The following is a 27,616-nucleotide window of genomic DNA, read 5'->3' as shown; positions in this document are numbered from 1 at the left end:
AGGTCATGTAATGTTTGCAGCTCTACAACAAAGGTTGTAAAAGGGTATATATATTTTTATAGTTATATCATCATCTGGCTGGATTTATTGGCGGTTGGCAACAACCATTTTGTAGCATGACCTCCACTTACTGGTATGGAGTGTGGTTCGCGAGGACTAATAAACAATTATACAAATTCTAAGGAAAAAAACAACTATATATATATATATATATATACACACACACACACAAATTTACATAATTAAACATAACTTTGTATTCTACCCATACCTCTCTATAATCAAATTCTATGAAATAATGTAGTTTTCTTTAGAAATGGAATTATTATTTGTATATGTTTACTCCCCAAATTCTTCTTCAAAATATCTAATAAATTAATCTTTTCCTTAATACATTCAAACTCTCTCCTCCTTTCATATTTATGACATTCCAGTACAACATGTTCTATTGTTTCATATTTTAAACAGTAATCACATTTGCCAGTAGTTTGCTTTTGAATTTTGAAAAGTGTATAATTAAGTCCTGTATACCCAAATCTTAACCTTGTAATCACCCTCTCCTCCTTTCTATTTCATCCTCCATTTCTCCTTCTGAATTTTATAAAACCATCTTCCTGTTTTTTCTTCATCCCACCTTTTTGGCCATTTTTCCATCAGTTTTTCTTTAATAATACTCTTTCCCTGCAATTTACTTGTTTTAACTGTAAAACTAATAGTTTTTTATAGTAAATACTTTGCCATTTCATCTGCCTGCTTGTTTCCTTCCTCTCCAATATGTGCTGGAACTCAAATACAACAATCAAACCCATATATTTTATTCTGAATAATATATGCAACATTTCTAATAGAATGTCCATCCTACTATCTTATTGATTGTACTTTAAACTTAATAATGCAGAATTTGAATATATCATATTATATGATATAACTTATATATTTTTATCAAAATGTGCCTCCTTAATATGTTTTTTCCTATTCTTGGGCAAATAAATTTTTACTTAGTTTTAATTAGGGTGTGGTTAAAGCCTAATACAATCCTAGTAATATATTATAAACCTAGAATTTGATTTGGTGTCGAGAGAAGAAAGTTTTACTTTTCCACTTCCTCTTATTTTAAAATAATGTGTTTCATATGTTAATTTATTGACAATACGTCTTTCCATACTTGATACGATTGTGATTTCAGCAGAAACAAAAAAAAAATCCTTTAATTCCTTCGCGAGCCGCCGCGCAGTGCGCATGCGCGGACATTTACGCAGCAGGTAAACTCCACCATGGCGGCGAGAGGCCATGTGCAAGATCCCAACGACAGGAGACTCAGACCTATTTATGGTAAGAAATCAATGAGAAGATCCATCTTTATGTGAGATAAAAGGTTCGATGCACACAGCTGGGTTTTGTAGCGGAGTATATGCGTTTAATAAAGGCTGTTGTAGTTTGGAGCGCAGTGACGCGGCCCCTAGAGTTCCAGCCGCGGGCTGTACTGCATGCAGCGTCCGATGACAGTGCACCTTCAACGGGCTGACGCTCTGTCAGGAAAGGACACCGCGGCTACGGCGGAGGTCTGCGCCAAATATTACAATATTTGTTTAAAACTACTCGCATTACCATTTGAGTGGAAGCTTTTTATCCACCTTGGTTTATCTCCTGTGGAGTAGCTCCCCCTCAAAGTCGAAAAGGTTTCTCATTTTGCTAACGGTCGGTGTTTGACAGCTAGCGCGTGCGGCTAATGTGTCAAGCTAATTAGCCTGTCACTCAGTAGAGACCTTCCTGATAAATGTAAGAGAAAGTTACACAGTTTTGGAGATATTAATCCTTCCCTTTTGATAAGAGTATCCCACATAACTCTGTAGCCCATGTTTAAATTGGATTGTTGCACAGCTAGCCTTTAGTTAGCATTAGCATCACAACAGTAAAGGACAATGCTCTGTAGCTGCCTGGTGAGTGTGATGCTGTCAGAGCTCCGATCTATGAGACGTTTATTACAGATGGATAGTGTGTTTTGTACGAAAATCTCAGAGAAACTTTACATGCTTTATTGTTTATTTTTGTAACCATTAAAAATTAGAAGATAAGAAAAACAGCATACTTGAAGGATTTCGGTTAGCATCCTTAAAGTTTTTAGGGAGCCTTTTCTGTAAAGAAATGCGATTTATTTCGGTTATAGTTTATAATCATTTTATGGGCATTTCTTGCTTTTTTGTTGTAATTTAATCACGAAATAATCCATCACCCCTTAAAGAATTAGGCTAAATTAACAGTTTGCAAAGACCAGGGTAAAATGAAATGATCATGTTTGGTATCATTGATTTTTACCTTCCATAGGAAGATAAGTTAATATAAACCAAGCAGGTTAATGTGTTTCTTTGAGAAGATTTCTTTAAAAGTCACCTTTATGTTCACAGCAGATCTGAGCTGAATCCTGTGCAGTGATGCAGATTCAGCTCAGCAGGGATGGACCTGCAGTACAGCTCTAACCTTCATCATTATTGCTGTTCAACAACAGAGAGAAGAAGGAAAATGATTCCATCATTCTGGTCAAAAAAAGAAGTCGGATATCAAACTAGAGATTTTTTGATCAGAGGTTTCTTTATTCTCAATATGACCATTAGATTTCTATTTTGGGGAATCCTGTCATCCTGCCTGGCTGTGTTTCCTGGACGGGGCCGCCTTTTACAGCTGCTTTTTGTTTCTCTGCTTCTGTCTCCTTGAACCCCAGTCGGCCTCGGCAGATGGCCGCTCACACTGAGCCTGGTTCTGCTGGAGGTTTCTTCCTGTTAAAAGGGAGTTTTTCCTCTCCACTGTCGCTACAAGCATGTTTAAGGGCAGATTATAGCTCTGCAACCGCACACATCAAATGTGGCTTGGGTCTGGTCACGAACCAGTTTTGCTGTTATGGTTCTGCACCGTCAGTCGGAAATTTCTAGGGGCACAGCAGTTTCCCGCCAAAGCACAAGGCGGAGCCTATTCAAGAACTTCACTTATTTATCTTGGTCTCTTCCATCTTTGTAATCACTCCTTTGCATCCCACCCAACGATCTGGCTGATCTCCCACCAGGAGATGGCAGAGACCTTGGCATCTTTATATAATTTGTCTGCGGCATCATACAAGTGGTTGTACTTCCGAACCTCCTCGATTAACATTTCGTCATAGTTGTCCTTTGTAGTTCCTCAGTTTTTAAAAAAATGCCACGCCCCGGTTACCGAATCGAGAAGGACGACCACACAGACAGCTGGAAAGGCATACCAAGGACCAATCACAGCTGCTTTTTGTCTGCGCACCTCCGCATGAGGCCTGCGCGGGTTTGCGACCGCCTGACACGTAGTCAGGATTTTTTTGAGGTGTGTGACGACAGAGACAGATTTGACAGCTGCAGACGCTATGCGTCAGAAGCATAAATTGGCCTTTAGTGTGAGGGATTGCTGAAGAGCAATGAGTCGATGCAATAAACTGTTTTTTCCTTAGATGGAAAACTGAATTAATTTGACTGTATCATTTGGCGAACTGTAAAGTGCCTTGAGATGACGTGTTGTGAACTGGCGCTATATAAATAAACTGAACTGAATTGTCATGTCAATTCATACTCTGTTATCAGTCTGAGTTGTTTTAGTCAAAGGAGATACTCTCCTGGATGGGATGGTTGAAACAGAAATCAGCTGAAGAAAGTCTGCTCCTTAGAAACCACATCCTGATGTTATGTCAGAGTTCAGCATATTTATGTTGAGTTTTCAGCAGTTTGCCTCCTCTATGATGGAAGCTTGAGGTGAGAGAATAGACATGACATAATCACAGCATACTGCCTGGCCACAGTTAATTTTGGCAACCAGCTGTCCTAAAGGGACCCAGCAGTCTGCATCCACAATCTGAAATATTCACAAGGCGTTCAAGGAGGCGTGTAACTTGCAGTTTGTCTTTGAGGACTTTATTAGAATGTAAGATAATTACCTTTTCCCTCCATCTTCACCAACATCAGAAAATATGGTGCTTAAAGAGTAATTCATTTAAGTGTATTTACTTAAATGTAAAAGACCTAAGTGGACAAATAATAGCTTTTATGTCAAGCTAAAAAGCTAAAATTATTGGTACTTTTGTTCAGCTATTAACGCATGTAGGTTAGAGGATGCTTTACACTGTTTTTTATAATTTTTTTTTTATCTGTAGATGGGGATGCGCAATATTACCAGCAAGTTGTATGCATCTGTAGATATTAGGTGTAAAACAGAAATATCAGACATTGTAACAATATAACTTACTGAAACAAAAGCAGCAGATTTATTTATTTGACCAGTAGAGCTTAAGGGATTCATTCAATTAATCCCCAATGAACTGATTATGAAAATAATCATCTACTAATTTGGTAAACTTATCATTACTTAGAGTATTTCATTAAAAGCTCTAAAAGATGCTATGTGCTTAAAGAATAACCAAATTACAGCAGTAATTGAGACAGAACTCATCAGGATAAAATAAAGTATTTTGTTTCCCCTCGACTGAATTAGGAAAAAAAATGATAACACATTTGACACTAAATGCTCCTTTTAGAAATATAATAAATAGGGTTACAAACCTTTAGAAACAATATGTCCACATTACCTGTACAAAGAATGATGCATCTGACATAAGCTAAAGTAATAAAAAAAAAAAACCTTCAGTCACCCTGCCTTTGGTATGATGGAGTATTAGGGCCAGGCTAGAGATTTATTCATTTTTTTATTTCGAGAATCAAGTCATCATACAACAAGCTATTTCAGAAAGAAAGCTTCAAGCTCCGGTCAGCTTATGACGGCCGACCAGCTCCACCAATCAGCAACCTGAGTCCACTTTGACCAAATTCCCAATTTGTGTTTGTGCTAAAAGATTTCCTTATTTGTCTAGCCAGAGCCAAAATTTAACTTCACATGATGCTCGACTTTCCTCATTTTAGGGAAGAAAGTGCTTCTTGTAAGAGTTGTCATAAAATACAACTCGCAATTTTAGGACTTTATTCTCTTAATATTATGACTTTATTCTAATAAATTTATAAATATTCTCGTACCTTTTTTCTCGTAATTTTACAACTTGATTCTCATAATTTTACGACTTTGTTCTCGTAATGTTACGACTTGATTCTTGTTATTTTATGACTATTCAGGTTGTGACTTTATTCCTCCAAATAGAAGCGAAAAACATCTCTAGCCAAACATCTGGCCCTAATACTCCATCAAACTTTGGTGCTGTTTGGGAAAATCTTAAAATGTGAAGTTTTCTTGTGTTTTTCTTTACTTCTAAAACTTGCTAAACTTTTTTTTTGCTTAAAATTAATGTTTGCAACAATTTCATTTTTATATACATTTATTTCCTTTCTTTTAGCTTTATCCAGTCAAATTGGATAAACAAATTAGGTAATAGTCAGGAGATAATGGCAGATAACCCCAGGCTCACACCGACTCCGGTCTTACCGTTGCGGTGCGGTGGGTGCGGCGCTGCAGTGATTCCAAGTCATTAAAAAGACGTAAACCTCTCTCACCGGCTGCTGAGCTGTCCGGCTGCGGTTACCGAGACACTCCGGCGCTGCAGAAAATTCCGCAAGAAAGCTATCCTTGCGGCGTGCCGGAGCCCTCCGCAACAAACTCTCGCAAATATCCTTATTTGGGCCGTGTTATCGCGTGAAGTTACGTGAACTCAAGTGAACTTCTGTTCTCGCGAGTTAAATCTCCGGACCTGTTGCCGGAGCCGCAGAGCCGCACCGCACCGTAGTCAAAAGGGCGGTGTGAGAGGGGGTGTGCGGGAGTTGCGGTCTCCGTCGGCTCGGTAACCGCACCGGAGCCAGTGTGAGGCTAATAGGATAGACTTGGTGGTTTAGCCAACATGACTGTAATTCAGTGGATTTTTGGTGGTTTTTTTCTGGTGTCTGTTCCTGGATGATCCAAATCTGGGTGTGACTGCATGTTTTTTAATCTGGTAGATCTCTGCAAACAGCAGATGGGCTCTTTTTTTTTTTTTTTTTATTCTGGAGCTTTTTAGAGTGAGTTTTGCAGGACATTTTTTTTTGTAATTTCTTTATGATTAGATTGAACCTTTAAATAGACCCTGTATTGTTTTGGTAGAAATGATTTATATGAGCTTGTAATCAAGATTGTGACGTTTCCATGGATACCACCTATGTCCATGTTTGGTACCAGGGGATTGTTGATAAAGAGTTTATTAATTTTTCCTGCTATGATAATTAAAACATCTTTTGAATGTGAGCGCTTCTAATGTGTTTCCTCAGATTACCTTGATAATGGCAACAACAAGATGGCAATACAGCAGGCAGATAGACTGCTGAAGAAACATAAGGACCTCCACTGTGCCAAGGTGAGTCGCCAACTCTGATTGCAAACACATCAGCTTCGGTTCTTGTTTTTTTTATTGGAAATCGCAAGGACAAATTATGCTTTCCTTTAACTTAAAAAAAAAATTTGAAACATACATTTGCTGCTTTTATAAGACTGGAGGAGAAAAAGAATCAGTCGTGAGCTGCTTAAAGAATTAACTATTTAAATGCACTATTACTTCCTTATCTATAGCAAACTTTGGTGGTTTTCTAGTCTGTGATGTTCTATTCCTCATTTTTAAGATGAGGAACAAAAACATCAATCAATGGTTCCCACTTTTCCTTAAAATTCTTAAGAGTTTATGACTTTTAAGAAAAAAAGTTTAAGGTGTCGGAAAGTTTCTGAATTCAAACATAAAGACATTATCTTGAAAATTTAATATTTGGGGGTTTTTAATTTTAAAAGGATGCAACCCGACACTGCTCTATTTTTGTCTTTATTAAGAGACTGCAGCCTGTTTAAATATTGAGATTTCATAAAGAGGTTTTTATTTGTTAAAGAGCTCTTTCATCACATATTTTTTAATAATATTTTTATCCAAATGAGAAATAAAACATTATTAAGGCATGTAGACTTGGATGATTCTTGCTGTTGAATGTTTAATTACCACTAGATGGCTCCAGTGAGCATTCAAAGCTTTTAAGATACTTTGGGAAATTAGTCATTTAGCAAATTTTTTACTGGTGATCTTCATCAGAGTGACATATCATGATCGATAGATTAATTGTGTGAGTATGTAGTTTATAAATTAGGGATTCAAGTGATCTAATAATGAATTAATCTCAAGTAGATTGATTTTTATTGATCAAGTAAGATTAACTGATAAGTGAACATTTTCTTAAAATCCTGAGTTTTCTCTAGTATCATAATGATCTTTCCATAACAGGAAGGGCTAAACCTTTTTACTATATGCTGGATAAAAAAAAAAAAAACAGAACTACTTTCTCAGAGTGGAGCAAGTGGAGGCTGTAGGCTTTGTTTTGTGCAGGCGGTCTGGAGCAGGGTGGGGCGGAGGATGTGGGATTTGGGGGTAACTAAGATGTAATCCTTTGCGTTAAAGGAAAATTCCGGTTTTTAACACTTTTAGCCCATTTTCTGTAGTGTCCAGGATGAAATCGAATGATCGACACCAAAATTTTGACGATTGGTCCTGTCTCTGCTATTTGGCTCATTTAGAATCCACCCCTGGCTGCTTCAGAATGGCTTCCATAGTGCATGTCCGATAATGTCCTTAAAACAACCTTAAACGTTCTTTTTTTAAAATATGCTACTCACCGGGTCGTCAGCGCTGTTCAATGACGTTCCAAAAAAAGTTTCGTGAAGAAAAACCGTTCCTGTCTTGTTTTATTTAGCATTTTGTAAATCCCAGAACTATTTTTTCCGATACATCACAACCGCTTATAAACTTCCGCTTCCCGTTCGAATCTGAAGCGTTGCACACTCCAGACCACTAGTTGGCGACGGTATCCTCTACCGTCAAACTCAAAGTCCAATATGTCCTCCTCAAGAATCCACCTTTCGTATTCCATTTTCAGAGTTTTTTAAAGTGTTTAACAGAGACGTTAGCACCTCGACGTCGGAGTACACAGAGTGAAGCAAAAACACTTGGGCCTTGCGAAAAGACTACAACTAAGTGTAAACAGGCCCCATTTCCGTTTCCGGTGGCGGAGGGATATTGACTATTCCAACAGAACTCAATGGGATTTACAAAATGCTAAATAAAACACTACAGGAACGTTTTTTCTTTACGAAACTTTTTTTGGAACGTCATTGAACAGCGCTGACGACCCGGTGAGTAGCATATTTAAAAAAAAGAACGTTTAAGGTTGTTTTAAGGACATTATCGGACATGCACAATGGAAGCCATTCTGAAGCAGCCAGGGGGGGATTCTGCATGAGCCAAATATCAGAGACAGGACCAATTGTCAAAATTTTGGTGTCGATCATTCGATTTCATCCTGGACACTACAGAAAATGGGCTAAAAGTGTTAAAAACCAGAATTTTCCTTTAAACAAGCGTAACCCTGACACCATCAGGCATGGACTAATTACGTCTAATCATTATGATTTTTTTAACATAATTTATTCTTACTATGCATAATTGACATGCATATCATTTATCGGGCTACACAAGCCTTAAAAAAGTAATATAGCATCATGTTACCACTGGTCTTAGAGAAAAATAAGAGCAATAATCACCATATGACAAAGGCTATGGTAAAACCTGCAGAAATTACTGTAAATTCCGGATTATAGAGCGCACCTGATTACAAGCCGCACGCTCTAATTTTAGACAGAAAATCAATTTTGTACTTTTATAAGCCGCACCTGATTTTAAGCCGCAGGTTTCCCACATTGTATGAGATATTTACAAATAAAGATATTACACATGAGCATTTTTTTTAACGTTTGATTTAATACGTATGATAAAACAAACAAATGCTGTACATATTATAAATGCTTTTTTTTTTTTTTTAAACTACCTGTAACATATTTAAATATACGTATGTGTCGGTAATACGCAAATAACGCTGCATATACCGGTACTTTTAATTGAACAAAGCACAGAACATTGCAGCCGACCAGGAAACGTCATTAATCACTTTCTTCTTCCTCCTGCGCACTAAAACCCTCAAAGTCCTCTTCCTCTGTGTCTGAATGGAACAGCTCCAGGATGCTGTCACTGACTTCCGTCTCATCCTTGTCGCTCTCTCTTGAGCACTCGCGGTCCTCTTCATCCCGCAGCAGCCCAGCCTTCCAAAACCCGCCGTTGATGCTGGATGTTTTCACACGGCTCCACGCATTGCGAACCCACTGGCAGACATCAATGAAAGATGCCCTTCGCATGCGGCCAGTTTTGGTGAAGAATTTCTCGCCACTGGTCAGCACCTCTGTGAATACTCATCAATTTTATTGGTCTGTTTTTTCGCGCCATGAAAAAAAACATGTATTAGCCGCACTGTATTACAGGCCGCAGTGTTCAAAGAGCGGGAAAAAAGTAGCGGCTTATAGTCTGGAATTTACGGTATTTAGATGAAGTTAAGAGAGTTTATTTTAATTTTGAATTGGAGATGTAAGCAAACAGGACAGACCTTCAGCGTTTAGTGTTTTGCTGATTTTTAGCGACACTGCTAACCAGATTTACAGGTTTGAATTGGGTTAGATCCAACTCCTCCCTTGGCTTGAGTTTCAGGATAGCCTTATATAGTAAAGTGGGATTGGACCTTCGTCTGTGGTAATCAGCAATTGAAAAAACACTGCTTAACGAAAGGTTAATTTAAATTTTAAGAAAGTTTGCTGTTTAAGAAACTTCATAGTGCTCTGAATAATTTTTAGTGCTGTTGGTTAAAAAAAGCTAAGCGTACAGCCCTGCCTTAACGTCATTAGATTTGCTTTTATCATAAGACAAATTTTGTATTATAAAAAAGCAAGATTTGTTTGTTCAAAGCTTCTTTTCTTTTGTTACATTATCTAAAAGATATATAAAAACTATCAATGAATGCAAAAGTTTTCCCTTTTTTAAATCTCCTGTTTGCTTGAAGTGAATAAAATGGTTTTTTTTTCCAGACAGCTTTTAAATTTAGGTCAGATTGTCCCTGTGATATTTCAGTTGGTCTAAAACTAAAACAACCTTTTTATGGAGCCTTAAACCCAGCATAAAGGTACAAAGGTTCAAACTGATCAGAGAATCTGCAGGACGCTGCAAACAGCTTGCTCTCAGTAAACGCCATCATCATAAGCGTTGACCCGAACAGTCGTAATGCTGATGACATCACATCTCCAACTCTGTGTTTATCTGCCTCCGTTCATTCAGGTCTTAAAGGCCATCGGCCTTCAGCGGACGGGGAAGCAGGATGAAGCCTTCGCTTTGGCCCAGGAGGTGACCGTCTTAGAGCCCACCGACGATAACTCACTCCAAGCTCTCACCATTCTCTACAGGGAGATGCACCGTCGTAAGTATCCTGGCTAGGCCTTCTGCTGGTAAATCTGACGGCATGTCTTTGATTTAAGCCCCGCCTATTGGTTTACAGCTGAGCTGGTGACTAAGCTGTATGAGGCTGCGGTGAAGAAGGTGCCTCTCAGCGAGGAGTATCACTCTCACCTGTTTATGGCGTACGCTCGAGTTGGAGAGTACAAGAAGATGCAGCAGGTGAGAAAACACCTTTTTTTTTCCTCACCCTTTTATGGTAATAAAATGGTTACAATGACTTCTTCTGAAACTTTACAGGCAGGAATGGCTTTGTATAAAATAGTCCCCAAGAATCCGTATTACTTCTGGTCTGTCATGAGTCTGGTGATGCAGGTATGAGCAGTTTAACTTCCAATTTCCTCTTAATGTTCCCTTTTCTGTAAACTTGAAATAAAAGTGTAGTTTTTTCTCAAGGCGATCTCAGCGAAGGATGAAAAACTGGCCCAGACCATGTTCCTGCCTCTGGCCGAACGCATGGTGGAGAAAATGGTGAAGGAGGAGAAGATCGAAGCAGAAGCAGAGGTGAATTTCTCATCTTATTCTAGAAAGTAAAACTCCTCTATTCTATAGATTTGTTACACACAGAGCTTAGTGTTCTTATTCTAACCTTTAGTTCTTGTCATTTTGGATGAAGAGCGTAAATTTAAAGTAACATTAAAAGGATGCTTATTATAACCGCAAGCTGTCGCCTCTTTATCACCTTATTACCTTTAATGTATGTAACTGTATCATTTGAAATGGCCTATTCAAAGCCCAGGCCTTCATTCTATCAATAATCTGTAGCGGGACTTAAAAATGGATGCCCCTTAATCCAATCCAACTGAGCTGGAACTCTTTATAAAGAAAAATGGGCAGAAATCTAAAGCCGGGCATATACTGTGATTTTTTTCAATCGTTGCACGCAGCTACAGCTCACACTGTGCGAGCAAACCGCAGGGTTTTGTTGTACAGCTTATGATGCATGTTCTCACACTGTGCAGCACGACGCTCTGATGCAATCTACCTGCTCACACTGAACTATTAAAAACCACGTCAGACTCAGCTCCGCAGTGAGATGGCGCTACTCGGACTTGTCTACCTGGAAGCCAAACCAGTAGAAGCAGAATATGAAGCTCACTAGAGTGAAAAGCGCTGCCTTGGCAATTTGTGCTATTTTGTACAAATTGCCAAGGCAACGACGGGTATGAACAAAGACATGGCTGAGCAAACCTGAACTCCATTTCACTCGTACCCCCAACATGCTTCTGTCTTTTCATCTGAGCGGAAGAAGAAGAACAACCTTTGCCTGCGCACTGAGCGATTTGCCTTCCATGGACGACTGAACATCAAATATGTTTGATCTTCTCCCGACCTCACGATTCCTGATCAGGAGGTGGTTGTGAGAGGCTGATCCCCCTTCGTTACCACCTGTGCACTGCAGGACGTACAGTCGGGCTGAAAGTCAGAAAATTTTCGCACAACTGGAAAGTAGATCTGAAAACGGCCAAAAAAATCGCACAGTGTATGCCCAGCTATAATCCACAAAGGTTTGAATACTTTAGCTCTTCCTAAAGGTTCTTCTGTCTCTTAGATCCTCTTATAAGGAAATGCTCTGTAACCTTTTCTGCTGGAGTTTGTTTAAACCTTAACCTTTGACCCAGTTACAGAATTTGGAATCATTTAAATCTTAACCTTCTTTCCTGGTTCACTGTAGGTGCAGCTTTATTTTATGATCCTGGAGCGTCTGGGAAAGTGTGAAGAAGCCCTTGAAGTGATCCGGGGTCCACTGGGAGGTAGGCGGACGTCTTCCCTTTCCTTTCTCCCTTGTGGGGGATGTTTTTATATAATTGAATTGCAGATATATTTCTCAGAGAAACAAATGCTAACGTTTAGATTTATGCTTGTTAGCATTCAACGTTTGTTTCTCTTCATGCATTTTGGAATCGTTCCACAGAGAAACTGACAAGTGAGCTGCAGAGCAGGGAGAGGAAGTGCATGATGCTCTACACACGGCTAGAGCGCTGGCCGGAGTGCAACGCCCTGGCCCAGAAGCTGCTGCTGAAAAAGTGAGTTAAGATTTAAGAAGCAATCATTTTTAATCGTTTTTCTCACACCTCTTTCTCTATGGAAAATTTTAATGCTGGAATAAAGTGAGATAAAAACCCCTGAAATATTCAGATGGAAGCATTTGGTTCATTCCTCTTTACATCAGACAAGCAGTTTATTAATAAATGTTCCTGAAAAGCTTCATTTTTATCTGACCTGAAATGATCAGTTTGGATCGAACTCGCTAAGGACTAAATAATAATAATACCCCAATCAGACGCACATTTTCTCCTTCCTGTGAGCCTGGTTGTGTTTGCTTGTCACTGCATTCAGCAGGTCGATTCATGGCTTCGAGCCTGTTGGACTATGATAAATTTCATTAATTTAATCTAATAGATGAGAATTCCAGGTTTGAAAAACCAAACAAAAGCTGGAAAAATATCATCTTAGATCTAATGCAGTGGTATTTAACTAATGAGCTGTTTAGAAATACTGAGGTTAGTTCATAATTATTAGTAAGTTTCCTGCATTTAAGTTGAGGATGTTCAAAAATGTGGGTCCCAAAAAATTGAGTTGAGTCTGTAACTAAGTAATCTCATGTTAATCTAAAATATGTATAAAGAAAATAAACTAACTTTTTAATATAATATAATCTTTGCTCCCAATTTATTGAATAAACAAACGTACACAAGCTTATACTTATGGTTTTTAATCCACTATTTAAGTTACTTAACCATCAGATCAATTGAGTATTTTTATTTAGTTTTTTAGTTTTTACGGCACTAGTGGTTCGTTTTTCTGACAGTAGGCTGACAGGAAAGGAGGTATGAGAGAGGGGAGAGACATGCGGCTGGATTCGAACCCTGGTCGCCCGTGTGCACTAACCCCTGCGCCACCAAAAGCACGACCTAATTGAATATGAAATGCTTACACATCATATTTTTCACCCTTTTGGGGGCGGGGTTTCCTCTGAAGAGAGGAGGAAAGATGCTTTTTTATTGGTCTGCAGGTTAGCAACAACATTTTTATTGGTCAAGAGTGAGCGTTTGGATTAGGCTTGAAGTTAAGAGAGTGTGATCTGTGGAAAAAATTGAAAACAATGGAAATCTTTAAATCTATCTGGAAAAAAAACCCTGAAATTTATAAAAATAAATAAAGAAAATAAATTTAATCTGAAAATATGAAATCTAAAAATTTGATTTAAATTTTTTTTTTTTTCCAGTGTTTTATTTACATTACACTGTCACAAGTGAAGAGCTACGAAATTAACTCTCAGCATTCAACCCATCCCCTTGGAGAGCAGTGGGCTGCCATTGTGCGGCGCCCAGGGATATTTTTGGAAGCACCTAAACCTATTACTCTTTACTTTTTATATTTAAAAACCATTTAAAATTTTAATTAAGAAAAAATAAATAAAAATATATATATTGTAAACTGAAAAAAACTACAAAATTACTCTTAAAATGTGTTTTTCTATTAAGTTTTTTTTTTTTTTTTTTTCAAATCTGGATTGATATTCTTAAATTTCAAATTCTTTGCTGCTTGCATCAACAACAACAAAACAAAATTCTTTATAGAAAAGCAACTGATCTCCCGTAATAATTCAGCAGCCAGTTTCACAGCAGATTTGGCTGCTTTCTGTTAGATCAGTAACACATGGTCTGTTTTCCCTTTCAGTCCAGATGATTGGCAGTTCTATCCCTCCTACTTCGACTCTCTGTTCCACCTGATGGATCAGTCGTGGAGCCCGCCAGAAGACGGCGACCAGTGAGTGGAATCGCTCCATCAAAGCTCACTACTAGCTTAGAGGGCATTCCTTTAACGTCTGATTGTGTCTCCAGCTGTTCGGAGGGCTCTGTACATCACACGGTATCGGAGGTGGTGAGGTTTGTAGAGGAGAGGATTACGGTAGAGGACGGCAAAGACTCTCGATCGCTCAGAGGGCCTTATTTGGCTCGGCTGGAACTGATGCACAGACTGAGGGAGCGAGGATACCCTGAGGAGAACCTGCCAGGTAAAAAGCTCTGACCGGACCCACGTTTTAAAGCCAGCTGGTGCGTTTTTAAATCAGTCTGCTGTTTGGATGTAAACAGGCGAACCTTTAGAGCTGATGGTGCAGTTCTTCAGAAAGTTTGGAGACAAGCCATGCTGCATCACAGACTTGAAAATCTATCTTCACCTGCTAGCTCCTGACCAACACGTCCAGGTAGGAGCGATTCCTAGTCCCGCCTGCATAAGAGTGGAGGGCTGGGTTCTAAAACATGCCGCCATCTTTTATGTTCAGTTTATCAACCGGCTCAGTGAAGCGGTTCCCCTGGGAGAGCAGGGCGAGGATGGTTTCACCTTCCCAGAGGACACCAAATCCCTCCAGCGGCATCTGTGCGTCTGTCAGCTGACCCGAGCCCTCGGCCTGCATCACTCTCTGGACGTCCCTGGGAAACTGCGCCTCATCGCCGAGCTGAAGGCTCACTATCGCCACGGGCTGAAGTTTGGTATGACCTTTCAGCATCCTACGCTGTTCTGAACATCAGGGTCAAGAGTTGTGAATACCAGCAGTAAGATCAGAGCGTAGGTTCATCATAGAAACACAAGGTGTGACACCAAACACTTAAACATCGATTGATTGTTTTTCCTTCTTTTTAGGTTGTAGAGCTGTGTTAACAAAAATAATTTATCCGATCAGGTTAATTCATGATGATCGAATCATTAAACAATTCACAAATACAATTTGTGAGCTGGTGTTCTGTCCGACCAGCATACCTATAGCCAATACGCATGAGCAAGACGTCAGATTTGCGTTTATCCATTTAGCTTTGTATAAACAATAGACTTTGAACTACCTCAGTGGGCATATATTTCTTTAGTCATCTACAAAAAGAAGCAATTTAAGGTCAGATCGTGGTACGCTTCAAAAAACACCAAACAGGTATTGACTATGGGTATGATGGTCTGACAGAACACCGGCATTTCCAGCTCACACATTGAAATTCCCCACCATTACTTCATTTAATCGCTGTTAAAATGATGCCAGTATCCTTATGACTTTGGGGAAAGCTGTACAGGCATGAAACTGAGGTAACGACCAAAAAGGACAGTTTTAATTCCAGCAATCGGATTTAAAAATTTTTCAAAATCTTCAGAATCCAAACGGTTCTTAATATTTGAATCAATATTCAGCAGGTTTTAGATGTTTCATTTTCCATTTTTAAAATAAAAAATGGACTCCATGCTGGGCCTGGTTTTCTTTTGCAAAGAAAAGGATCAGAAGATACTCTAATATAAATATATATTGGAGTATCATTTCATTCATCAATACCTAACTTCTAAACGGCATTAGGATATGCATTACAGTTTTTGATCATAGGATTTATATAATCAATCATTTTCTTAAAATGTTTAGTTAAATGAGTTTAAAACAAAAAGTTCACCAAATTAAGCCTGAATTCAGAGGAATTGATATGGATTCATTAAATTCTCTTTGGGACCGAATTTCTGTTTGTTCTTCTGGCGTTAATTGTGGAAAAAGGCGGCATCATTCACAGCTGGCTAGGCTAACTGAAGCAGCTTAAAAACAGGCATTTACTGTATTAATTTTTTTTTTTTTTTTTTGCCCTTTTCGGAAATCAAACATGTTATATGTTCAGTCGGCCGTTGTGGGCAAATCACTCAGTGCCCAAACAAAGATTCTTCTTCTTCTTCTTCTGAGATGTAAACGCAGAAGCATGGTGCGGGTGCGAGTGAAATGGAGTTCTTTCTATAAAATTGACAGACCATAGTAGCCACGTTTGCTCAGCCATGTCTTTGTCCAAATACGTCGTCACCTTTTCGTTTTAGGACTTTCAGCACAAGTTGCAAAAATTTCCAAGGCAGCACGTTTCCCTCTAGTGAGCTTCATATTTCACAGGAGGCATCAACACTTCAATCTTTTTCCTCTTCTACTCGTTTGGCTTCTGGATAGACGAGTCAGAGTAGCGTCACCTTACTGCGAAGCTTAGTCCAACATGGTTTTTAGGCGTACAGTGTGAGCAGGAAGATCGCATCACAGCGTCTGGTCGCACCGTGTGAGAACAAACACCGTGAGCTTTGAGCTAGCAACGATTGAACAAACTCACAATGTACGCCAGGCTTAAAGCTCTGAGTAAAGCAGAAAACCAAGCTTTGATTCAAACCTGTCTTTTTTTTCTTTTTCTTTTTTTTTTTTTATACAAAACAAGCCGGTTTCCAGATTTCGAGAATCTCACAATGCAGCACGGTCACGCATCACCCTTTCAAGTCCAGCTGAGTTTTGCCATTTGGTCGAATGACAATTATTTAAAACCTACCTCTATGGGGAGCACAGGCTGAAGGCCTAAATCAGATCAAAGGTCAAATGTTGTCCTTTTGTCTTAGCTTTGCTCTTAGCTAGCCTCCTGTTTTTTTACAGGCAGCGGCGCCCTGAAGACGGAGCTGCAGTTCTCTGATATGTACTGCCTCATGGCAGCTCATGTGTTCATCGACCTGTGGACAGAAACAGGTCAGCCTCTTCAAAAATAAGTCTTGATTTCTGTTTTAATTGCACTGAAACGTCACCGTCTCCATGTGTTTGTGCCTGCAGGGGACGAGGACATGGTGTGGCAGTGTTTAGGGCTCTTAGAGGAAGGTCTCTCTCAGAGCCCCTCAAACGCTCAGTTCAAGCTGCTGCTGCTGCTCCTCTACTGTCGCCTGGGATCCTTTGAGCCTGTTGTGGACCTTTATTCCAGCCTGGATGCCAAACACATACAGCACGACACCATAGGGTCAGTTCTGCCACTTTGGTTTTCTCCTAATTAATGGTTGAACGTTAATTGTTGACTTGACACTTGAAGTCTATGACACTTGAAGCATCATAGACTTGATTTTGGTCTTAAAATAATCATTTCAGTTCAAAATGTGAGAGCCGTATTTTTTTAGCAAACTCTTTCCAAAAAACGTTCATGAAGAAGATTTTTTTTATTTCAATAAAAGAATCTGACTTTCATGGATTATAGATTCCTGGTATTTATTTGTTTAGTGTTACAGAATTTGAGCTTCCAGCCCATAAAACCCACAACAAAAGGAATGAAAAAAAAAAAAAGTCTTCTAAGTTAATTCTTCTAAGAGATCAGGGTTACAGCATAGCGATAAAATATGGTGCGTTCTGAAAATTTGTAAAAATGTCTTAAAATACATGTATTAACCCTTAATTTGAGCAGGAAAATAAGATGATCTCCCAAATGAAAGAACATTTTTACCCTTAAAATAAGATTGAATTTTTTTGCTTAAAAACTGGACTTCAAGCAGCTTGGATTCTCTGAATCTTTAATTTCTAGATAAAATTATAAACTTTTACTTTGATCTGAACCTGAACAGAAACCTTCTTGTGTTTTGGTTTAGACGTGGGAGGATGTCACCAACACTGTCCCTCGATTAGGGGTGGCTTAAAAGAAACGACAGTGGGAGAAGTTCTAGATACAAGTATTAGGGCCACTGGAAGTGAAAGGATAAAGGAGAAAATGTGAACGCTAGTGGAGGTTACTGAGGTTGAAGCATTAGTTATTTCAGCATGATGCCATAAAGTTGATGCAGCCATGTTGAAGCTTCTTCAGTCAGATCCTGTCTGAAGCTTTGATGGCAAAACTGCACCCAGGAGAAGTCGTTTCCAAATGTACTGTCCCTTACACCAAGTTTTAGATGCTTCAGAGCTTTAAAACACCTGACTCAGATGATTGGAGTTCAGCAAAAACCTGTTTATCATCAATCAAAGAAACTCGACGTCTAAAAAATGCGGGACAGAGTCCCTCAAGAGCTGGAGTTGGACACTTCTGGGAAAATCCAGAAGCGCACCTGGTAGATTTACCACCTAAATGCTAGATGACATTCCATCGTCATCGTTGTTGTTGGGTATATCAGATTTAATAAGGTTTTTTTTTCGTTTTGTGATAAATTAGTTTTTTTTTTGCAAACTCTTTGCAAAAAAGGTGCTGCATGGTGGTCGCGAAAGTTTTGGTTGATTAGACTTTTTTTTTTTTTTATATATATTCCCCCCTTCAATTTTTTTCCAATAATTAAAATGTCTTTAAATCCACATTAACATGAATTTAACACACTGTAGTAAACAGATAAATGGAGGCAGAAGATGTCTTTTAGTCATCAATGCACACAGTCAGCGACACACAGGAGCTCTTTCAAGCTGGGCACCGTTTCATTCACAACACCTGTCCCATCAACCAGGAATCAGAAATACCTTAATAATCCCAGGGAGACATTACTTTAGTTACATTACTCCATCTGTAACAGAGTGACTATAGGACCAGTTTGATATAACATTATTTCATACTATATATATATATAATTAGTGGGTCCCCGCTCCATCTCACCATCAGTTTGGGAGACCTTGTCCTGGAAAACGTTGGAAGACTCCTGCTTTACAATGTCAGAAAGCATCTTTAAAAGTTAAATATTTTGCCTTTTATTTATGGAATGTAAATGATCGACTTTATTATCCGAGAATTTCCAAGTTTATCTCTGGAACGTGTGTGATATTCCTTTCGTCTGCCAAATGCTCTCTTGTAACTCGATATATCTGCGATGGTTCAAGCTTCACATCATGAATCTCCCCTAAACTCTTCAAAGGTTTTTGATTCACAATCCTCTCAAGGCTGCAGTTATTCCTTTGTGCATATTTCTCTTCTGCCCTTTTTCCTTCCACTTAACTTTCCGTCGATATGGAAAGTATGAGAATAGAGCCCTCTGATACTCTTTTCTTATGTTTGTTTCACTTTTTTTAACTGAATCATCAGATACCTTACTTTTCTTGAACTTCTCTATAATCTTAACCAATGACAGAGTCAAAGACATCATTTGAATCGCTTTCTGGATGTTGCCTCTGAGGTTCTGACTGTCAACAGATGTGGATAAAGCCACTTTTTTTGTTTTTGCAGGTATCTTTTAACCCGTTATGCTGAGTCTCTGGGTCAGTTCGCTGCAGCTTCGCAGTCCTGCAACTTCTCCCTCAGGTTTTTCCACTCCAACCAGAAAGATGTAAGTTCACCCACTCTAAATTTCAGAGTCCTCCGGTGCTCCTAACTCTTTAAATAATATTTGTCCTTCTTTTTCTAGACCTCAGAGTACATCATCCAGGCGTACAAGTACGGGGCTTTTGAAAAAATCCCAGAGTTCATTGCTCTCAGGAACAGGTTGAACCAATCGCTGCACTTCGCCCAGGTTCGCACTGAAAGGATGCTGCTGGACTTGTTCCTTGAGGCTGATATGTAAGCGCAGACCAGACATGCAGAGCTAAAAACTGTTTGTTTCCAGGTGATTCTTATTTGATTGAGAGTTGTCTTTGTTTTTCAGCATCTTGAGTCTAGAGGAAAGTGTTAAGGCCATGTCTTTGTCTTCAGAGGAAGACGATATCCCCTGGGATAGTTTAAGGGACAACCGGGACCTTACTGTATTTACAAACTGGGACCCCAAAGAAAGGTGTGGAAACGTTGTTTACTTTTAAAGAAACAAACACGGAGCTCAGTGAACCAACATGCCGGCTGTTTTTCTCACACAGACAATTAACCGATGAGCAGCGGACTCGGTCAATGGAGGAGGAGTCCGTTTGGCTGCGGATACGCTCCCTGACGCTTCGCTTGCTCGCCTCGCTCACGGCGTCAGGACTCGCTCCCTCACAGCAAAACTCTGAGATTTCCAACGAGAACGGAGTCGGAGACAAAAGCTCGCACCTGCGCAGCCTGCTGTCCGAGCTCAACGAGACGCTACAGACGGCAGCGCAGATCGCAGAAAAACACATACAGGTACAGATTAAGGAAAGCTCAGATTCCTGCTAATCTCTTGGTTTTATCATATCGCTCTATGATATGACTTAGTTTATTTGAACTTCCAACTTTTTATTCTTAATCTTCCCTGTTTCTACCAGTGTGCCTCAGGGTTCAGTCCTTGGGCTCCTCTTTTTCATCAATAAACCATTTTCCTTCTTTCATCTTCCATAAATTTGGGTTTCTATTTTCATTAACTGTCTCAGTAAACCAGATATGAAAATCCATCACCTTTCATACCTACTATTTTTAAACACTTAAAGTCGTAGGGAAGCGGCTGTTCCAACCGTTGCATTTCTGAATTCTCCCGAGTGGTGCACGACTTTACACAAGTGAATAAAGTGGATGTGATTGGTTGATTATCAAGGGGGCGGGATTGTTGTGGCGGAAGGTTCGCAAGCACTTTTGCTTGTGGTCGGTTTCTTGGAAGCATCTTGCTAACCAGTTAGCAACTTAGTGCTAGTAGGTTCCTAATGGGAAATTCCATTGGGACCAAGTAGCACTAAATTGGTGACTTAGAAACGACACTGTCAAGGAACGCTATGGACAGAGGAAACATGCAAGAGGAGGAGAGTTTAGTGTCTAAGGTCTTGGATGAGTCTCCTCCGTCATCCATTTTATATTTAGAGGAGGAAAGCGGGACGAAGATGTTGTGGAAGAGGACGCCAGGGCGGCAGAAGCTTGGTTTGGTGTAGAAGGCTTCCAGCCGTACATGTTTGAGCCCTTGCCTCGCAACGCTGCCAGTTCTGTTAGCTCTACGCCTGCTGAAGACACAGACGTCCATCCCCATTAACACTGGGACGAAGAGAAAATGATTCTTATTTCGACCGTTGCGTATATTAGCTGCGACGTATGAATCAAGATGTTATGACTGAAAAAATTTTATTGATAGATGACCGTTGATATATGATTGGCCGAATTTAGGTGTTCAGGCTGACGTATAACTAACTGGCCTGCGTAAGGTAATGAAAGAAAAAAACCCCCACCGATTTTAAGACAGGAGTTTTACATTTTGGGACAATATGAGTCTGATAAAGAGTACATTTATATACATGTTTAAGCCAGAATGATTTGGCATTTAAATATGACTTCCTTACGACTTTAAGTTAAAAATATCATCACCAGATTCTTTATAAGAACCCTAAGTGGTCTCAGGAGGTGAATGAAACCGTAATGCAGCTGATTGGGATTTCTTCTTGCAGTGGTGCTGCAGAAAATTCAGCCCTAATATGAACGACACGCGTTGGGGCCCATATGTTCATGTTCTGGGTAGGGGTGTAAATAATAATCGTTTTGTATGTAGGGGGGGGGGGGGGGGGGGGCGTAGACGTCTGCAGCCGAGGTATTGAATTGTACTCATTGCACTGATTTTGTGCAGTATTTTTTGATGCAAGGCCTTTCAGAATATATAACGCAGGAGTATTATTTTTCAGTGAATGAGGTTTTAATAGGAATAGGTGGAGTACAACTTTTCTACTTCTGTTATTTGCTGTTGTTTCTAAAAAAAAAAAAAAAGCATAACGATATTGCAGCTTTCATTGATTTATTTCAAATTTGAAACATTGTCTAGCTTGTAAGTAAAAAAAAAAAAAAGGACCAATTAATCGAATCGTATCGTGGTGTATTCTTGAGTATCGAAAATAATCGCATCGTTGGGTCAGGAAATCGATACTGAATTGAATCGACATGATGGATGTGGTTTACACCCCTAGTTCCGGGCCCCATCCAAGGCTGGCAGCTGCAGTTTTCCACTGAAATTACCCAAAAATAAGAGAATCAAAGTGTTGCAGTTAAAAGGGCATGGAAATAAGTTCTGGTCTTATTGGTCGTATCTGGATTGTTGCCTCATTTGTGAAGGGGAATGAAGGACCAGTTTGGCCTGTATTCTATAACAATAGCAATTGTTTTGTTATTTACTAAATGATTCTCCTGTTAGTGATGTTTCTCCTTCTGCTTTCAGTACCCCCTCCTGGGCCCCCCCTCCACCCGGCTAGCCTCGGCGCTGTCCATCGGCAGCTGTCAGTGTCAGGCCGCAGCCCTGCAGCTGTCGGTCCACCTGCAGGAGCTGGAGTCGGCGGGACTCGGTAGGAGAAAATGACCTCCCCTTGTCATATTAGCCAGCTGAAGAGCTGTTTGCTGTTTCTCAGCTGACGCTTCCTGTGTTTATGTATTTTTTTTTTCTCAGACGAATCGTCGGAGCTTCAGACTCAAATCTGTAACGTTTTTAAATCGTTGGTAGTTCAGCTTCAAGGTGAGGTATCAGCAGGTTTCCGTTTTAGCCTCTGCTCTCTGTTTTGTTTAATATGCTTCATAGTTCTCTGCTTTTTCTACAGAAATGCTTAATAAATGCAAAGGGGACTTATTGGAAATGAAAGAGAGGAAATTGAAAACCCAACCCTCCTTATTAGAAAATCTAGTTTTCTTTGTTGAGGTAAAACTCTTCACCTCTTTGTCCCCTCATAGTTTTTTTTTTTTTTTTTAGTTTGTTTCTCCCTCTGAATTTGACTCAGACACTTTGATTGGGTTATTCTTTAGACAGTCAGCATAGTGTTGTGGACCGCTAGCTACTGTGCCAAGATCCTACGACCGCTTAAAACAAGTTTACAGAAGAAGAAAAAGAAGAAAAAGGATGCCAACTCAGCTCAGGTAGACTCTCCGTCTCCGTTAGTTGAACTCTAATTGTCTGAGATTGTATCTGGACTCGTCTAACGTTCACACCTTGGTCCTCTGTCCTGTAGCCGTTGGTGGTCTGTGGATTCCAGGAACTGAGTGGGAGCTTGCAGGAACTACTCAACCAGGCAGTGGAGCACATAAGAGGGCAAGAGTCTGGCATTACAGCCCAAAAGTTGGCCAGTTTAACCTTGGAAGGACTCTCACAGGTAATGATCATTCTTAATGAAGATGGAAAATATCATGGCTGTTAAAAACAAACATATCCAACTATTGACCCACTTTAGGATTAGATCTCCTTTCCATCACCCTCATCCTTAGTTCTCTTCAAAGTTTTTCTGTCAAATTTATGTTCATTAATGGGTTTTAAAAATATATTATTGATAAATATGATAATAAATCAATATGTGATGTGGCGTAAAGGCACTTAAGGCTGTTAGATATTTCACCAAGTTGACCTCACACGGGCACAATGCAGTAATCATCACATTTATTTATTCCAATTAAGATTGATGTAGTTGAATCTTTCTTGTGAAAAATTTTTCTTAACCACTAGATGGCCTCAGTGAGCGTTTAATGCTTACAATAGGAATACAGATTTGAACAAAGCCTCATCTTATTACAACTAGACATACTAATGAGGTTATTGAGGCTATGAATATGAACATTATCTTTGTGAATAAAGGCTGAGAGTATCAATGACACTAAAGTAAGCCCCACCCCAAGATTAGGGGTGTAAATAATAATCATTTTGTATCGATGCATCAATCCAACAGCTGACGATCCGATGCATCGATACGTACGCAAGAGTATCGATTCATGTTTTTTTTTGTTTTTTTCCCTCCGGTCTATTTTTATCCATTTGCTCCTGGGCATAATTCTCCCTCCCGTGCTGCGGTGGCGTTAAACCTATTTTGCCCTCCTACCTCGCTTCCTGGTTATACTCTTACAGCAGTGTGTTGCAGTGAGCTTGACACAGACATTTTTAAATTATGCTCAGTATTTAAGCGTGGTCTGAGCTACACACTGTGGGTCCAGATACAACCCGAGGCGGTGAGGAAGTGGGGACGAGTTTAGTCCGACGACGGAGGGACATGAGGGCCAAAAGAGTAGAGATCCAAGTGGAAAAAGGGTCCCAGTCGCTCTTCTAGCGGGTCAAACTTCAGAAGTTGTTTTCTGCAATTTCGGTCATAAAAACAAAACAAGCCGGCCTCCTGTATGTGGCACCGTTTGCGGTTAGCTACAATTTGGGAGAGGAGCAGCGGGGCTTCTGTGGAGGGGGCGGGGACGACTGGAGCCGAAGTATTGCATTGCACTCATTGCACTGATTTTGTGCAGTATTTTCTGATGCAAAGTCTTGCAGAATCTATAACGCTGGGGTATTATTATTTTTCAGTGAATGAGGTTTTAATAGGAATAGATGGAGTACAACTTTTCTACTTCTGTTATGTGCTGTTGTTTCTTAAAAAAAAAAAAAGCATAACGATATTGCAGCTTTCATTGATTTATTTCAAATTTGAAACATTGTCTAGCCTATAAGGTGTAAAAAACAAACAAAAAAATTAATCGAATTGTATGGTGGTGTATTCTTGAGTATCGAAAATGATCGAATCGTTGGGTCAGGAAGTCGATACTGAATCGAATCGCCATGATGGATGTGATTTACACCCCTAGTCCAGATGATGCTAAAACTTCGTCTTCACGTCTCTTGGATGGAACATATTTACAAAAAAGCTAAAATTCTCAAACTTTCTGTATGGACACCATACTTGCTACATATCCAACCAAGATGTCGTATCTGCAGTTTATTTCACTCATTACCAGATCATGTGACTGGAGCGCAGCGCCGCACAGTTCCCGCTATCCGCTCGGGAGGATGTTCATTAATTTGCTCTGCCGCTCAAAATCCGCTCGGCGCTCACCATCATTTTCCTACTGCTCCCACTAAATCACTCAAATTTTCAGGAGAAGGCATTTTCTGACATTTTTCCTTCATGTAATGATGCCAGGGCCCTTAGACACACTGAGTTTGATTGAATGATGAGACCGATACATGTGTATTGTCTTATTTGACTGGTTTCCCAGCTGTGAACGTAACACCTCGCTCCATTCATGTTGCCCCACGTTTCCTATGAAATTATTCATTTATTTTACTAGACTACTTTAAAAAAGGTCACTTCGCCTCCCATTGCTAATGAGATAATGGAGTATAATGCATGGATGCGATCCATTTTCAAAGACAGGCTTTTACCACAACGATCACTTTATGTAAACTCACTCTGTGTTGTTAAGAATAGTTAGTGTATGTTTTTATGATATTTTATCCAACTTTTTACCTCACAATATGCAATCCTTGTCTCTGCGATTCCGTGGTAAATTTTAAACATATTATAACATTATAGGCACAGACTACAGTATCGGTAGTGGCCTTTAGGTTTTAGGTCAAACATGAATTTAAATAAAGTCTGTTCCATTGACTTTGAGCGAAATCCTCGCTCCGGCCTTTGAATTGAAAACCCCTCTGCGCTCCACCATATTTCTTCCACTCCGCTCCACCGCTCACATGCTCTGTTCATTACAGAATCTTTTTATTTTTTTAATGTAAACATGTTTTTTTAGGTAGAAGTTATTTTTTTTGCCATTTAAAGTTAATTTACTCAGGCTCAGTTTAATTTACTTTCAAATTCACTTCATCCTCCAGGACCTTTGTCATTGATGACCAGATTAGCAGTTTACGATTAAAAATGTCTTCTAAATTGTGCTTTTTTTTTTGGTAAATTGAGCTGCAGGCTTCAGGGGTTAAATTGGGCAAAGTTGAGGACTTTTGTAGGACTAGTGGGAAGAAATCCTTGACGTTTGCATTTCCGTTTTTGTTTCAGGACGAGGCGTCGTTTACGAAGGTCGCCATGGAGAAGGTTCAAGGCAGTTACCTTCGCTCGCTCCAGGAGGTGGGCGATCTACTCAAAAAGAGAGCTGAAACTTTAAAGAACCTTAAAATCTGAGCATTGCACAGCCGCCCGGACTGAAGAAGACTGTACCCCCCTCCACCATCACACCCCCGTTCCTGTCTGATCCGCCGCGAGTCAAACGGAAACCTCGCCACGCTGCCCGTTTCCTGTCCTCTTCACTACCTGGGGCTGCAGGAGCTCCGTCTGGGTCTTTGTTTTCCTCCCGCTCCACGTCACCACGCGCCTCCAGAACTCACACAACTCTAATAGCACATGAGCCTGTAAGAAAACTCATGAACTGACGCAGCATCTGCGAATGACACCCAACAGGTGCATTCTTAGACAGAATTATCTCACATAAGGAAAAATGAATATACAGTTTTAGAATCTAATAAATTATTGTACATAATATAAACCATAACTCATTGACTTCATGAGAGTATAAGACCTAATAAACCACTATCCTGTTTGTCGGTAAGTTTCCTGTTCTCTGGTGACGTCACAAACTCACCTTTAGACGCACAACTTCAGCGCTGAGGAGGAAGGATCTGTCTATGTGCTGCTTTTCTTTTTTATTTCTTTAATTTTCAGCTGCTTTTGGAGGGACGAACGCCCGGCAGCCAGCAGGGGGCGCTTTGGACTGACGAAGCGCCCCGTTACAGAATCGTTACATCCTCTTTTGTTTCGGTTAGCTTCCTGTACGTCGTTTATTGCTTTGAACCCTCGTAGTTGCAGTATTACACGAATTGAGCTAAATAACAGGAGGATGTTTCCTTTTTTTTTAATAAATATTGTTTTTTTTGGTTTTTTTGTGGTGCTTGTGGACAAGTCTTGTAAAATCCAGACCATTTGAAAACTCGACTGATTCTCATTATTTAAGCGATCATTTTTTTAGTGATGATCTCAACATGAATGTTTACCACAAACGCGCTGCAGGCTGGTGAGATTAAAGCGTCTTTATGCAACCGACGGCCACCATTGTACGTAGTGACAGGCGTAGAGATACCCATTTTCCAGATGCTTGTGAGTTTTTATTTTACGGTCCTGCTCTGGGACGGGCAAACCAACAGAACATTGGACCTAATTGTATATAGAATCCGAATACAGCGTGAAAGGAAGTGTGTTTTTGTTTTTTATAAGCAGCTACAGTAGGAAGTGAAACCTTGTCCTGTATTCTGGCTCCTCCCTGTTTTAGAAACCAACTTGTTTCACTCTAAAATACCGGAATCCTCTTATGCTTGTTTTGTTTCTGCCTCTTTTGAGGAGCACTGATGACTGTTTAACCCCCCCTGTTTGGTTTTTTTCACTCTTTATGCGGGAATTTGGCTTAGAAGTATGAACCAATATTAAATGGCGCCTCCCCCTCCCTCTAAGTCCTGCCTCCATCCTTGTCCAATAATTAAAACCTTTTGTGTTTTTGTTTTTAAAAGCAAAGGTCCAGCCCTTTCTATTCTTTGTTTGTGCGATTGGCTTTGCGGCTGCAGAGAAGATGCCGGTGATCTTAGGTTTGCTTAATAAGGGTTGACAATCTAGAGTGTCGTCTTATCGCTCCCTTTTGTTAGAAAATGGAAAACACAAACACTGGAATGTCGATGCTTTTTTTTTCTTCTTTTTTTAAAATAAAAAGGGTAAATGTGAGAAAATGTGCGTCATTTCTTCACTGAGAACTGCCTGAGCTACTTCGACACAGCCACAAACTTCAGTTTATTTTACTAAACTTTTCAACTTTTTACCCACACAATGGTGCAGAACGGAGTCCCAACTATTGGTTAATCTATCTACAAAATGTTTTAACCATGGATGTAATAATATGACAAATGGCA

The 27,616-nt window shown here is 39.8% G+C and overlaps 1 protein-coding gene across 1 annotated transcript; it reads left to right on the top strand.

Moving 5' to 3' along the window:
* Positions 1 to 1,230: 1,230 nt before the first annotated feature.
* On the top strand, positions 1,231 to 27,431 carry naa25 (N-alpha-acetyltransferase 25, NatB auxiliary subunit). Its single transcript, XM_038273095.1, has 24 exons — positions 1,231 to 1,332; positions 6,252 to 6,337; positions 10,172 to 10,310; positions 10,389 to 10,507; positions 10,586 to 10,660; positions 10,742 to 10,849; positions 12,021 to 12,099; positions 12,261 to 12,372; positions 14,030 to 14,119; positions 14,194 to 14,366; positions 14,446 to 14,558; positions 14,637 to 14,844; positions 16,776 to 16,865; positions 16,947 to 17,127; positions 19,291 to 19,390; positions 19,469 to 19,620; positions 19,706 to 19,831; positions 19,911 to 20,154; positions 22,136 to 22,259; positions 22,361 to 22,426; positions 22,509 to 22,606; positions 22,711 to 22,821; positions 22,914 to 23,054; positions 25,725 to 27,431. The coding sequence occupies exons 1-24, from the start codon at positions 1,275 to 1,277 to the stop codon at positions 25,845 to 25,847; spliced, it is 2,916 nt and encodes a 971-aa protein (XP_038129023.1). The 5' UTR covers positions 1,231 to 1,274; the 3' UTR covers positions 25,848 to 27,431.
* The last annotated feature ends 185 nt before the right edge of the window (positions 27,432 to 27,616 follow it).

Source organism: Cyprinodon tularosa, unplaced genomic scaffold (assembly GCF_016077235.1).
Source record: "Cyprinodon tularosa strain WSP-4 unplaced genomic scaffold, ASM1607723v1 ctg857, whole genome shotgun sequence".
Classification (NCBI taxonomy): domain Eukaryota; kingdom Metazoa; phylum Chordata; class Actinopteri; order Cyprinodontiformes; family Cyprinodontidae; genus Cyprinodon; species Cyprinodon tularosa.
Note: the sequence above shows the minus strand (reverse complement) of the source record. Positions and strands in the feature narration are given on the sequence as shown.

Coding starts and splice junctions, on each gene's coding strand:
- naa25 (XM_038273095.1), top strand. CDS start 1,275: ATGGCGGCGAGAGGCCATGTGCAAGATCCCAACGACAGGAGACTCAGA. Junction 14,559..14,636: donor CTCCTGACCAACACGTCCAG/GTAGGAGCGATT, acceptor TTTTATGTTCAG/TTTATCAACCGGCTCAGTGA. Junction 19,391..19,468: donor TCCACTCCAACCAGAAAGAT/GTAAGTTCACCC, acceptor TTCTTTTTCTAG/ACCTCAGAGTACATCATCCA.